The following is a 14,367-nucleotide window of genomic DNA, read 5'->3' as shown; positions in this document are numbered from 1 at the left end:
GACTATTTTACCACAGATATGACATGAAAACATACAATATTATGTCTGTAATGCTGCCCTCCCCACAAATATTAACAAAAGAACAAATAAACAAATGTCTTGAGCATTATAGGGACATTCAGTGTCAAAAACTAACTAACGCATTGTTACTGCAACCGTAAGCAGACAATGGAAAGCAATATTGGTAACTTAAATGGTATTTCAGGTCAATTGTAACCCCAGTGCTTGTGAATTGTACTGACACAAAAAATTTTTATAATTCTTTTTAAATATATATTTCTTTAAAAGTATATACAACTGTAAAAAGGTTTGAATACTAAAATATTCAGGAAAGCACAAATGACAAAAACATTTTTTTTCAGCCTCGAACATTTAGTAATAAATCTAATATGCTAATATTAGCACATCTCATTTACATGGTATGTTCTGTATGCATATAAGAACTAAAAAGTTTGCAAATGTATGCAATTACTTTGAAGCAAGCTACAAACAGTATATTTAGTACAGCCAAAAATGTTTGTATGCATGCAGGATGATTATGTTTGGATACGTGGACGTGTTTTGTACATATAATTAAACAAAGAATAAACATTTAATGTAACACATGGCACATGCATGTGTATGATTTCTGTGTGTCTATCAGTGTTGTGTGTGTGTACCTGGTCTGCTTTCTGGTGGAAACTGGCAGACATCTCCAGAAGGGTGCTGCGTTCATCCAGTGCTGCAGCGAAAGCTTTCCACTCCTGCTCCAGCTGACCAGAGATCTGCTGGATCTGTTGGGAGGCATAGTGGCCTGACTCCAAGAGCCGGTTCCCTACCGACATGATCCGATTGATGTTTACATACACATTCTGCATTTAAGGGACAGACAGAGACAGAGAAGCAAGATGGCACAGATTAAAATAAATATGAAAATTATTATTATAATATTTTATTTGTTTTAATTCAATAAAATGCTTAATACAATATAATCTTGAATTATCCTTAACAAGTTCTTGTACATACAGACAGACAAACTTAATACTAATGTGTGCTAACAAAGCTGCTTAAGTCAAAATCCACTGGTTTAAATCTAAAGACAGCTGACATGAGGCGGTACTGACTATATATTTTTCCATGTAATATTTATTATTTTGGAATTTTTCCCAGGTAACTTAATGAGCTGCCAGTTACAGTGCTGTTGTGGTTGTATTTCTGTAAAGCAATCAAAGTGTGTTTGTGAAATGCAGTAGCCACAATTACCTGAACATACACAGTAAGTAATTAGAGAGAATTAAAGTCAATACATGCACCTTGGCCATAAGCTACCCTTCACACATGCACACACACACACACACACACACACACACACACACACACACACACACACACACACACACACACACACACACACACTTGTGGACATTAAAAAGTCATTCACTTGGGAGGCATACCTCATGTGAATAATGAAAAGAAACCCATTTCCCTCTTAATCTTTCAGTCTTTTTTAATATATGGGCTCCAAGCTGTTTGGTGTAGATAGGCACGGATCAGCAAACGCTAATTAACAACTGTGTTAACAGCCTGTTATTATTCTATTCAATTACTGCTCCTGGAGCCTATTATGGCTCTTACTTTGCTTGTTTCAAACACAACGGGGAGGAAAGATGAACCAAACACCAGCTACAGCCTTTAAACAGAGGCCGGGTCTTGGGAAGAGGGATTCGAACAACACAAATTATGAGTTTTCATCAAAGCTGCAGACTTTAGTGATGTCTTTTTTTCTGAAATTAGGCTTTAGAAATGGTTTTGAATAGCTTTACTTCTGCTTATAAGAGTTTTTGCATGAAACACAAGCAGAGACACACCCCACTGTCCTGAAAAATCTTGACACTGGGACATCAAAACCCCTAGATTAAGTCTGATGTTGATTCAGGGATAATATAGACAGTGATGTGCTTAGAAGTATGGCTCACATTGAAAATCAAGGCTCTCAAATACACAGCAGTAGGTAAGCTGTGACACACACAAGAACAGTGGTGCACAGTAGAGCTACAGTAATCCTGTTATAAATTTTACAAAAGACACAAATTAAACAGTTAAATGATCTCTAAGCCACTATAGATCTGATATGGTATTATTCCACAAGGAACTATGATGATTTTTTGGAAAGGACATATGCAGAAAAAGACCCCAAGCAGAACACACACCCAGTGACAGCTAATAAGCCTGAAGGCCTTTGAGCCATCTGTAGGACATTATGAATTTGCTTAAATAACAGAGGCTGGAGTACTACACACTGGGTGGTAAAGTCTTAATCCAAAACCGATGGATGGAAAGGGGGATGGTTGGGGAAGAGATAGGGAGAAGGTATTCCTAATTCAAATCTGATAAGGGCATGGGGCAAGTGAGAGAGAGAAAAATAGTTGTTATCCATAATATAATACTGTATGCACAACATGTGCACAGTGCAAAGTCCTCAACTTAACCCTAGATGTGCTGTAACATCAACTGAAACATGAGATTTTGAGATGAGATTGAGATTTTGTGTCAGCACACACAGTCAAACAAAGTAAACTTCTGCTCAACAAGGACAAGCCACACAAACAATGTAAACCACAGTTTTGAATAACTGTCACTGTTCACTACAAGGCTACTTATCTTACAGATCAATTTTGAAACACCAACAGTAGTTCTCCAGTGCAACTATTACTAATTTTCATATACAAACTAAAGGAAAATTATCTCTATGCCTTCAGGACTGTTTCCATTATTTTTCTACTTATCATTGTGTGCACATATTTTGCATTTGTGTTTGTTTTTGTGATCAATTACTGTTTGATTCTGAATTACCCAGTTCCCCACCCAGGGATCATTAAAGTTTCATGCTTGCTTTTGTAGGTTTTACACAGAGTGTAATGTTAATATAAATAATACACCTGCCAGAGACATCATCCATAATAGATTAGTTTAACCGCATTTCTATTTTGTCCCATGTGATCCAATGTATTCTTAAAATGTAATTTATGGTCACTGCTGTCAGGCAGAAACCTTATATTTACCTCTATATTTTGCCATTTTTATTTTTTTTTTATAAATTGATGCTATTGGTTACCCTTACCTTGTGGGTTTTACAAATATTTAACCAGTGAAAAGTATTAAAACCAACAATACCAACTTCGACAACGCAGTGTTCAATATTGTACAAACACAAGTTTGTAATAAATTTAGATTGGTAAGAGGCGGTCTCATGATGTCCCTCCCACTAAAAAAAAGTCATAAGTATCAACAGCAAGGGAGTTTATGCATACATAACATAGTCACATACATACAGAGACACTATTCCACAATGGAGGAGGCTGTAGAAGCAGAGAGTGCTGGTGATGAATACATGATAATGGATGCAGACAAATGGTCGGAACTTGACGATATTTATGAAAACGGAGATACACCTGGTCTTGATTTAAGAAGACAAAACGGTTCAGGAGGACTTGAATCAGGCCCTGATTCAAGAGAACATAAGAAAGAAGAGCTGAGAAGTGAGAAGAGTGGGAAGAGTGCTGCTAGGAGAGCACTGCAAAACACCCCATACCCAAACACAGCACAATCTCGCATTCACCCTCTACCCGAAAGATACATGACTATCAGACGCCTTCCCGTAAAGGCAAACAGAGGACCAGGATCGAAGCAACCACCCAGATTAGGTAAGGTACATACTGAAATTCAAATAAAATAATATAATATAATATAATATAATGCAGACACATAAAAAACTAGCATATCATAATGGTAAATTACAGTAACTGTATATTATCTTCTGGTTAGTTTTTTTCAGGTATGCAACGGTGTGTCTGGTGTTGCTGTGTATTCTGTTAATCGGAGGGCTGCTTGGTCTGAGCTTCTACTGTGAGTCTGACTTTCATTTATGAATACAAAACCTTAAAGATACAGCAGGGACAAAATAGTGTACTGCATACATTCTACACTGTATTAACACATAGAACTGATTTAGTCCACTGGTAATCTTGTAGTGTCTTTAATCCCCCTTGTGTGTAACCCTCTAACATCCACCCCGCTTTTGGCATATATTCTCTTAATTCATAACAAATTGACAATTTTATTTATTCCCTTAGAATTTTGGACACAAAGTTTATTAAGGATTAGGGATTTATTACACTGTAGGGTTGCCAGACTGCTTAGACAATAGGGAGATTTATAAAGTTTTGGTTATATATTTACTGGGGATTATTATTTGTAATTTTATAATCTGCAAGGAATTATTTGTACTACAGGGACTTCTTTTTGAAAATCAGTCATTAATCTTGCAAGACATATATAGGTACATTTATTACATGCTCATATTCCTGTAACTTTTCATAGTACTAGCAGTCTGTGAATGCTCTGCTTATTCCTTGTGCCCCACGGGTGGAACAGTGGGTGATAAAAGGTTACATATTGTATATTGTGTGCCTGCATGAATTGTGTATGTAAATGTGTATTGTACTTAGCCTCTGTCAGAGTACAAATTGAGAAACATTTATATCTCTTTTATAACAGATGACAGATTATCTGAGACTCATAAGAGCATTACTAAAAAAGTAGAGTCACTACAGGAGGAAAACAAGAACTTGGCAGCGAAAAATGGTGAGACGATTCATGTTAACAACTGGAAATTCAGAGTGATTTCTCCTTAACAGAATTAAAATAATAAAATGACAAAACTTCAAAGGAAACAGCACCAACCAATTACAAAAAAAAGTTTTGTAAAGCTAAACTGTTTATTTACAGACCGTCTGATACAAATCTTGGGCTATATATACCAAGTTTCCACCACAGAAGATTACGATTGTTCAACTGAGAGTGACGTGATCATAGTAAATGATGAAGCACTTAAGGTGAGGATTTGCTGATTTGTGTGTCTGTGTATGTTTCTGTGTGTTTGTGTCCACCTCTGCACACAATATACAGTATGAAAATATAAATTGGCATAATCTTAATTGACAACTTTATTTGGCTTTAGCAAATGGAAGGGAACTCATTCCATCTAGGTCGCAGGAACTTGACAGATGATGGATGCAACATGATCTCCTCCTGGAATTGCACAAATAACTTTCACCGAAACCAGACATGACCTGGGATGAAGTCACATAAGGTGATAGTTGATCCATGACCATGTTATAATTTAGTTTTTATAATAAAGAGTATGCTTTCAGGGTTATTTTGTGGTGTTTTATTGCACCTGTGTGATATATTATGTCCATTTATTCCTGCTTTTTAACAATAAATGTAGAGATACACACATATCCAACTCCATATAGAGAAGTTTGAGGTCCACTAATAAATTATCTTAAATCTTGAATCTTGAATTAAGTTATCAATCTTTACATAAGTGTGTGAGAATTTGTTCCTGTTTTTTTCTAAATGACAGTAAAATCTATTGTATTGTGTTTGACACATAACCATTTACATAATTGCAAAAGTCACTATTAACATTTGGTTTAAATCTTAACGTAAAAGTTGACATTATGAATTTCTATAGCAATGATCACTAATACAATAATGCAAAAGCAATGCTGATGCAGCAACACATTTTTTAAAACTAGCAATGCTAGTGTTTGGCATCAGTGGAAACTGGCCAACCTGTGTACAGATAGTGTGGTGTTGTTTCACCTCTCCCATAAATGTTCACATATACACACACAAAGAAACAAGAGGACACAGGCAGTATCACTACATGAACGCATATAAACACACATGACGCACACTAACTCTATGTATTTCCATTCAACCATGCAGGCAACAGGAAAGGGAAACGCTGCTTCCTGTGGAAGAATGGGTGGAGGGGGCAGTTGTCACTCTGAGTGTACCCGACTCTGTGTTTGTGTGTTTGTGTGTGTGTGTGTGTGTGTATACAGTGCTCTGAATATATATGTGTGAGTTTATACAGCACGTCCATCTGTCTTTTCTACTAGACAGATGGACGTGCTTTCTACTGTTGTCTCAGGGGTTACTGGTTCATCTCGACCCGGTGTTGACACAACTGGCTTTGGGTGGTCACTGGAGCTGCCCCCTGGGCCCCCATGTTGACACCACTCATTGTTGAACATGGTTCCTAACACCAGTGATTTGTAAGTGGGAGAATTTAGGCCATGGGTCCTGCTCTCTCTTGGCTACACTTTTGTCACACGAACAATAGTTACTGTATGATGGTGAAAGTGAAGTGTCTTTACCACATTTTCCTGTGTAAGGGTTGGGTTGTTTTTGTCCGTTTAGGAGGTAATGGACTGAACATGTTTAGTTATTATGCTGTTTGATAGTTTTGTAGCATTTACAATGCTATGTGACTGTCATTGATGAATTCATGCAAAAACTAAAATGTGACAACAAATTGGAAATATAGGGCAGTGTATGGGTTTGTGGTGGGAGAAACACAAACAGGGTCGGGGATTGATACCATGAGGGGTTAAAAGAACTAGCAGAGCAGAGCACCGTAGGACAACAGAGTTGATATAGAATAATGTCCTCAGCTCCACTTATTAGTAAGCAGCAGACCTCGACAGACTACAGTAAGGTACGGGAGGGCAGGGAGGGTTGTGGAGCATAGCAGCAGAGGGCAGCACACAGCTATGGGAGGGGCAGGGAGGCAATATGGGTCAATTATGGGAATAGCACTGTGACATGACATGACAGAGGGGGCAGAATTGAGGCAGAGTGGAAAACAGCTGAATAATATAAGAGAGAAAAAGTAGCAGGACAGAAAATACCAGTCTACAGCAAGTCACAGCCTAAGGCAGAGGATGGTCTGGGATAAAGGCTGTGAAAAAGAAGAGGTGCATGTTTGTGTGTGTGGTGGCAGGGGTGGGAGGCCTTAGCTTGTTACTGTAAATGACAGTAATGATGATAACTTGTGACCACATTGCCCGTGTGTCGACCGTGTTTCTGTCCATGTGCACAAGAGAGACAAAGACAACATCTTACCATGCAGTTCATAGCAAAGTGGTTGTGCTGGGTCTGCAGCTCAACGGCATGCTGGTGGTTCCCGCCGATCTCTGTGTAACTGGTGAGAAAAAGCCCCTTGTTGTGCATGATCCAGTCAAACATCTACACAGAAGAGTAGAAGAAAAGTTAGTTAGTTAGTTTCACAGAATGCACTTCAAATGAAAAGGGTCTCTCCATCTCGTCTTTAGTCAACAACGACAGTGAGAATAAGAGAGGAACTGTTCTAGAGGCAAGTTATCTTCAAGCTCCTCAATATTAAGTTGGAACAAAAGAACAAGCTCTGTGTGTGTGCGTGTGCGTGTATAGTGTCCACTGAGCTTTACCCTTCATTTATATGGCAGTGTGTTCTTTTTATGTTCTCTTCTCTACATGTTTGTTGGTGGCTGGAAAAGGTGTGTTTAATCGCTGCTTTCCACAGCAGACCTCTGCATTTGCCTCCAGCTCTGCACAGTTCATATAGCTACATTTCCCAGCTCTAGACACGCAACATCACACTCTCGTGAAAAACTGAGGACATGCAGGCGCACACTCACAAACATTCATTTATTCTCTGCTTCCACACACAATCATAATATTTGAGATTTAAAATAGCTTGAGTACATAAATAAATAATAAAAATAAAACAAATAAAAAAATTATATATATTATTAGAATATTGTACACCAACCTTCTATCAACCTTCTATCAGTAGTTCAAGTCCTCCAATGCACCTTGTCTGTTAAGCTTTTACCACTATATACATACACAGCTGAGCTTTTCTACATGGGGATGAAAGTTGGGTTTTTCAAATACCCAGCTAAGACGCGGTACATTAGCTCCTATGTGGCCTGAAATAAACTGCACAGTGGCACATACTTATATAGAAGTATCTACATGAAATATATACTACAGTATACTGATGTACTAAAGAGTTGCAGCCTTTCCAACAATGATATAATGTGATGTTCTTTATGACATGTATAATCTGAGGCATTGTTTAGTTTATAAAATCTGATATATTTGATACATGATATATATCATGTTAAATATGCACAATACTAAATAAAACGCTGTCTGTTATATTCATTCTGTCCTTGTTGCCTGTTCTTTTCCTGTCTTAGGTGTAGTTCGGTGTAGTTTGCTGTGATATTTTGATGTATGATGTATACTTCATTGTCTCATTGTCCTTTTGAAAAACCAATAAAAAAGAAAACCAACAAAAAAACAAAACAGAATCATCAAGGGGCAAGAACATTAGGAGGCAGTGAGGAACCAATTAACCTTATCCTCAACATGGTTTCAATCATCACGTGAAAATCATCGAGAATAGAATGAATAGCACTCTGACCTTCTCTGCGTCCTGTTCGAACAGACGCAGCTGGAAACACTGGTCCAGCTTCAGCTTCCTCATGTGCCACAGCTGCTGCAGATTTTGTCGAGTCCCATGCAGCTTATCCAACAAACCCGTTACTTTAGCTACTAGGTTGTGTGCGTCTGCATGCGTATGGAACCCGTGATGATGGTCGTTGGAATCTCCACTAGCTCCACCAGAGCGGTTACCATAACCGCTTTCACTGCTACTTCCACTTCCTGCAGTTTGTGACTGTAGCCTTTGTAGTAGCCTGCGTCCCTGTGTGTCCAGCTCCTCCACAGATGCTTTAGTGGCCCTTTTCTTAAGCGCTGCATGTTCTTCCATGAGCCTTCGGGCCCCCTCCAGGTCCCGTGGGAGATCACGCTGGGACAAGGTGTCCTGGAGCTCCTCAAGGCGTGCCAGTGCCCGCGCAGAATCGCTGGCAAAGGTCTCAAATGACAGCCGCACCTGAAATAAAAGTTAAAAGTGATCTGCATTTTACAAAATGGAAATACCACTTAATTTCCATTAATTCAGTATCTGTAAAAGACAAGACATGCTGACAAAGTCCTGCTGTCAAGAGCAGAGCTGTTTTCTTAATTAAACACAAAAAAGCCTAAGTCAATGGCTGGTGCCTTTCTGTATGCAGAAGAAAGTAAAAGTATCCAAACCTCAATCCAGTCATCATGGTTGTACTCTAAGCTGCCCTCAAAATCAGCTGTCAGCTGGGATGGGTCCACAAGCTTGGATAAACCCTCTAAGGAAACCATCACCGTCTAGTGCGGGTTATGTAGGACAAATGAAGTCGGAAATGACAACAAAGAGATAGATGAGGTGGAAGAGGGATGAATGCAGAAAAAGGAAAATGAAAAAGATTAAGAATAGATAAAGGGAGGATGAACGAAACAGATCACCACAATTAATTTATCATCACAGTCATCATTGTCTCCATATTCCAGTGTAATCAAATGTTAACTTGTCAAAATATTTCCCACTGTTAAACCTAGATTATGAAAAGAATGTGCAAAGTCAGTGGTTCCACATGTCTAATGTTTAGAAAGGTGGGGTGACCAAAAAACAACAACATTCCAGACATTTTAAGCAGCATTCATGTTATCATTTATAAGTTGGAAATATACAGATATAAACTCTTAGGAAGTAAAAACAGTGCAAGGGAAAACACAATGAAAATGCAAAATAAACTGTCAGATATGGGGCTGAAGTCTGCCTGCCTGCATAGATGCTATAATAACTTTCCTGCGTAACCCTGGTTCTCTGAGAAGCATGAGTGAGTGAATGTGAACTGGAGGGTTAGCTTCTTTTGAACCGCAAGCAAAGTAAGACACATTTACAGGAATAGCTGGAGGTGGAGGTGTGAACCTACATTATAAAAACATCTTCTTGTACTCCTGATTGATGAGCAGCAGTTTTGAAAATCTTAATAGTGCTTGATGAGGCAAAGGAGTAGACATCTTGATCACTGCCCCCATTTTGAACTTTGCAGTCAGAGACTCCAACCAGTGACCTCCTGCTTATCATTGTGTCTTACTCACATACAGTACATTTTTGACATCATCATAAAAAAACAAGTGGCTTGTCCAAACCCAGCTCACTAGTGTGGGATAAAATGCTACGCCATGTCCTATATAACCTGTTTCCATAGTAACTGGGTCAGGACTAAATATACCAGCACCACATGCCCACACGGGACAGAACAGTGCCACTGTCACCAAGCAGCAGTCCAATTAGAGCTGATAAATTAAGACTGATGGCTATGCTAAACGAACAGAAACTTTAATAGCTTACAACAAACTGTCATTTTAAAATAAATTTATGTTATTTTGGAGATAGAGATATCGATTAGCACAACCAATATCTCCATTTCTTGTAGAACATAATAAAACAATGATACACCTGTATACTCAAAAGAGACTATAACACGTTCATGTAGAAAATCCAAAATAACAGAAAGCAAGCTGAAAATGTTGAAAAAAGGATTAGTTTTGTGTATTAGTAGTAGGTAATAAGTAAGGTATGTAGAGTGTCACCCACCTCAAATTCAAACTTGGAGCTGCCAAAGTTGGTCCTCTGCTTCTGCCAGAAGTTGTCTGGCTTGATGATGAGGGCGACGTGGATACAAGACGGGAAAGACTCCTGAAGGATCTTCAGCAGAGGCTTGATGCTGTCCCATTTAGAACCACGCATGTCCACAATGACTGTGAAGCCATGTCTGGCCACCTCCTCGCTGCAGAAAACATGAATAAAGAGGTCAGATCCTATGATAAAGAGCATGTTAACACATAAGAAGATGCATTACTTTTAAATTATTTTAGAATGAAAACATCAAACCCTAAGGGCAGCTTAGAAGACTGTGTAAAATAGTGGCAACAATAGGTCAAACTCCATCAGATGTAACTGATTTGAGACTGAACAAACCTGATCAGCTAAAAGAGTGTCAAACTATTAAGTCACATTATTGTAGCCGCCCATGTAACAGAAATAGAAACTCTCAAAATCCCCCCAAAAAACTAAAAAGACTAATTGTAAATTTTGTAAAAGGTCTGTTGTAACTGCAAAGATGCCAAAAAGATTTTAAAGTCAAACGATCCCATGCAAATCTCCAGAGCATCTAGGGAGGAAAAAAATAGTTAAAACATTGAAGCCTTGAAATTTCCACTGCTGCTTACCAGGAGTCCTGCTGCTGTATAAGTCCATAAAAGGTTGTTTCTCAGTGTTAAAGGCTTTAATCTGAATGTGTCTAGCTAGGAGACAGAAACAGACGCAGGCCCTCCTGCTCTAACTCACTCTGACCTCACTCTCTGAAAACAGATCGGCAGCCAAATGGATAGAGAAAAACAGAGTGTAGAGGAGGGAGAGGAGAGAGAAAGGGAGAGGGAGAGAGAAAGGGAGAGAGAAAGGGAGAGAGAAAGGGAGAGAGGGAGGGAGGGAGAGGCAGATGTAACAGAAAAAGGGGGAAAGACAGAAGAAATATTTAGACAAGAGACAGAGAAATCAAGCTGAGGAGAAAAAGCTGACCTCCTTCTGAGTTAGTGACACTTGGCTCCTTCTGAGCTTCAGACGGATGGCTGTCCACAGATCGTTTCTCCTCTCTAGTCTTAACAGTTGAGCTTTTTGGAGGCCTGTAAGTCTTGACCTGATTCGCAGCAACCTAGTTGTCTTTTACTGCTGCACCATATTAACCTTGCTAGGCAGCTGGACTCGCGAGATCAAGAGATCACACAAGAATCCATCTTGCCAGGTTTCAAGCTAAGCAATTGTGTCCAAACAGCATCGGATAAGAAACTACTGGAACAACTGGCAGCTAGGGGTGTGGTATAACTCTAAGTGTATGAGGTTAGCGTGGATGCTGCTCAGTAACATCAGAACTGGAGAGTATTTTTTCATTGAAAGAAGAGCAAAGAATGGCACTGAAGATGAAAAAGATGTTTTCGCTATTCCCTCGACTGGCTTTGGTAAGAGTTTGACTGTCATATGGTTTGTTGATCTGATTAGTTGAAGATTGCCTGTGATACAAAGTGATAAACAGATGTTCATCCAATCACCTGCCAGGTATTTTTTTAATGTCCCTGACCTTTTCCATACAGTTTCCAAAAATGCTTTCCCATATGATTCTGTGTAACAAACCATCTGGCAAGGTCAGGTTATCATCATATAATATTTTCAGAGAAAATTACTATCATTAAAATTACAAATTTCTGATACATATACATACATATTTTTTAATGTTTTAATACTACTTTATTTCAAGATAAAGAACACATTTTTAACATGTTTTTTTCAGCTTGAATACCAACTAGCAGCAAACCAAAATACAAAAAATAACAGCAAGAGTCCTTGTAACCCTTCAGTTACATCATTTAGATTTGTTCCAGGGGTCATCATCTGATCAATATTTTGTTCTTGGACTGTAAATCACACTTGCAAACTATCTACTATTACATTTACATTTGCATTATACTGAATACTGCTGTAAGAATGCAGATATTTGAGTATTTTGATCCTACCTCTGACATCCCAGAAAGCCCTCAAGGAGCCCTGAGCCCAGTTTTTGCCTTATCTGATCTGGACCACGTCCTACCTCAAGACAAATCACCAAACTCTACTTTGAAAAAGACTTAAAACACTAGACCTGAAAAGCACTAGAAAGCGCAGCACAGGGGAGATCAGAAGCAGCAGAACAGAGGAGTGCAAGATTCCCTCCAAGCTAATCACAACTGAGTCCAAACAGAACAGCCTGGAGCTAAGTGTTAAATGTGAAGGAAAGGTACTTCTAGACTTGAACACCAGCATGCATAGAACTACAGACAGTGCAACTCTGCAAGGACATCCTGTGGCTATATGCTTCCTGCAGCAGTTTTTAGACACCATGCGCTAATACAGGGCAAACAGGGAAACAGGAAAACAGGAAAGAAAACCCAGCCGAGAAAAGTGGCAATCCACACAACACTTTGTTTATTGGAACTGACCCACTCTACACAATATCAATAGCAGAGTGAAAGAGGGGAGACTTACCAAAGTGGTAACCTAGATAAAGGAGTTGAAGCTTGTTTCTAGAGAGTTATCAGGAAATAAAAACACCCCAGCACCCAAGCAAGGTAGGAAAGTCTGGCACAAATAAAGTGATTTCTGTGAGTGTGACTGTATAAGAGGCCAAGAGTCTGTTAGAAATAATAATAAGTCATATATGTGCATATATGAGTTTGTATGCAGGTTCACAGTTTGAAAAAGAATCCTCCACGGAAACACGTGTACTGTATATGTGTGTTTGAAAGTACATTTCCAACCTGGGAATAGTAGCCAGGTAGGCTATGAGTCTGCGCAGGTCTTCAGGTCGTATTCTGTCATGGTTGCTCCGTGCTGGAAAGGTGAGAACAGGACCTCCACGTCTGTCTCTGCCACCTTTGGGTAGAAATCAAACGACAAAAAAGTAATTAAATAACAGCTGCTTCCTATGTAAATAACACTCATATACTGTAGCATGGCAAAGCTAATTTAACAGACTGACATTTTAATAGACAGTTATTTTACTTTCAATTGCTTACTCCAGTTCACAAAGGACTATATAACCATACATCCAGAATACTACACCAAAAAGATGTCACGTGAGTGCACTAGTTCTCTGAGATGACAGCAGCTAATTTGTATGGGTACCATCTGTGAATATTTCTGCAGTTAGTCATGACTACACTGAGTCAAACTGAAGAGTCAGGGTTCAAATTAGTCTCACGATGACAAGACTAGTAATGGCCTTTCTGTCACACTGCAGTAACAACCAACGCTACTTATTTATTATCAGAGAAAAACACTCTCAAACTCACAATTATGGCAATGCCCATGCAGTTAGCACTAATGGGGTAAAGATCCGCACCATAACAAGTCAGAAGCATGTCAGAGAAATAAGTGAGTGCGCTTAAATAACCTAACAAGTAAAAATCATGGAAAGAGAAGCTTGAATTTTCAACGAAAAGTGTTTTAACTGTGTTGACTGTGTTATTATACTGATGAAGAGCATGGCTGCAGAACTCTTGAAAGTACTTAAATTAACAACAAAATATATTATTGATGCTAAAACAAAAGGTGTATTTCTGACACTTAATTGAGCATACTGAGATTGAATTCTCCACTTCTGTCTAAATAACTTGATGACTTTACCTCACCTGGCCTTTGTTTCTTCTGATAAATATGTCTCAGTGTAAACACAACAACACATAAATGACAAAAAACTCACTCAAATGCAAGGTCTCTGCATCAGTATAAGGATACAATAATTCCTTCAAACAAGTAAAGGAAAGGGTTTGACATTTTAACAAGCTCATCTAAGGTCAAGGCCAATATCAGCTTGTTCAAAGACGCTTCAACTGTTCTTTATAAAACAACATTTTTGAAATTGATTTTCACACTTGAAAAAACATGAGGCATTTTATTTCCAAAGCACTCAAGTCTCCCCAAGACAAAATCCAAATTTAAAACTGGTTCAGGTGCAACTGTTCCAACACACAACTCTGGTTTGGTCATGACTCCTCTTCATTAAAAAAAAC

At 38.7% G+C, this 14,367-nt stretch overlaps 2 protein-coding genes across 8 annotated transcripts in view; one reads left to right on the top strand and one right to left on the bottom strand.

Moving 5' to 3' along the window:
• Positions 1-14,367, bottom strand: part of triob (trio Rho guanine nucleotide exchange factor b) — a 105,339-nt gene that overhangs the window by 52,025 nt on the left and 38,947 nt on the right. For 5 of the 6 annotated variants that reach the window (XM_051406301.1, XM_051406296.1, XM_051406299.1 and 2 more), the window contains 6 exons: positions 13,114-13,228; positions 10,361-10,553; positions 8,980-9,084; positions 8,306-8,776; positions 6,958-7,080; positions 660-851 (listed from right to left, as the gene is read on the bottom strand). In XM_051406301.1, the coding sequence (XP_051262261.1) occupies positions 660-851; positions 6,958-7,080; positions 8,306-8,776; positions 8,980-9,084; positions 10,361-10,553; positions 13,114-13,228 (1,199 nt within the window). Of the gene's footprint in view, positions 1-659; positions 852-6,957; positions 7,081-8,305; positions 8,777-8,979; positions 9,085-10,360; positions 10,554-10,995; positions 11,085-13,113; positions 13,229-14,367 lie in introns of those variants that run through there. The other variant, XM_051406300.1, reaches the window with a different exon arrangement.
• LOC127366891 (uncharacterized) lies at positions 3,305-6,567 on the top strand. 2 transcript variants are annotated; one of them, XR_007885406.1, is made up of 6 exons: positions 3,305-3,683; positions 3,805-3,885; positions 4,537-4,623; positions 4,768-4,874; positions 5,000-5,131; positions 5,776-6,567. XR_007885406.1 is itself a non-coding variant. In XM_051406302.1 (5 exons), the coding sequence occupies exons 1-5, from the start codon at positions 3,329-3,331 to the stop codon at positions 5,108-5,110; spliced, it is 741 nt and encodes a 246-aa protein (XP_051262262.1). In that variant the 5' UTR covers positions 3,305-3,328; the 3' UTR covers positions 5,111-5,733. The 2 variants fall into 2 exon arrangements, 1 of the variants encoding a protein (XP_051262262.1); XM_051406302.1 differs by lacking the exon at positions 5,776-6,567 and having other exon boundaries at positions 5,000-5,733.

Source organism: Dicentrarchus labrax, unplaced genomic scaffold (genome assembly GCF_905237075.1).
Source record: "Dicentrarchus labrax unplaced genomic scaffold, dlabrax2021, whole genome shotgun sequence".
Classification (NCBI taxonomy): domain Eukaryota; kingdom Metazoa; phylum Chordata; class Actinopteri; family Moronidae; genus Dicentrarchus; species Dicentrarchus labrax.
Note: the sequence above shows the minus strand (reverse complement) of the source record. Positions and strands in the feature narration are given on the sequence as shown.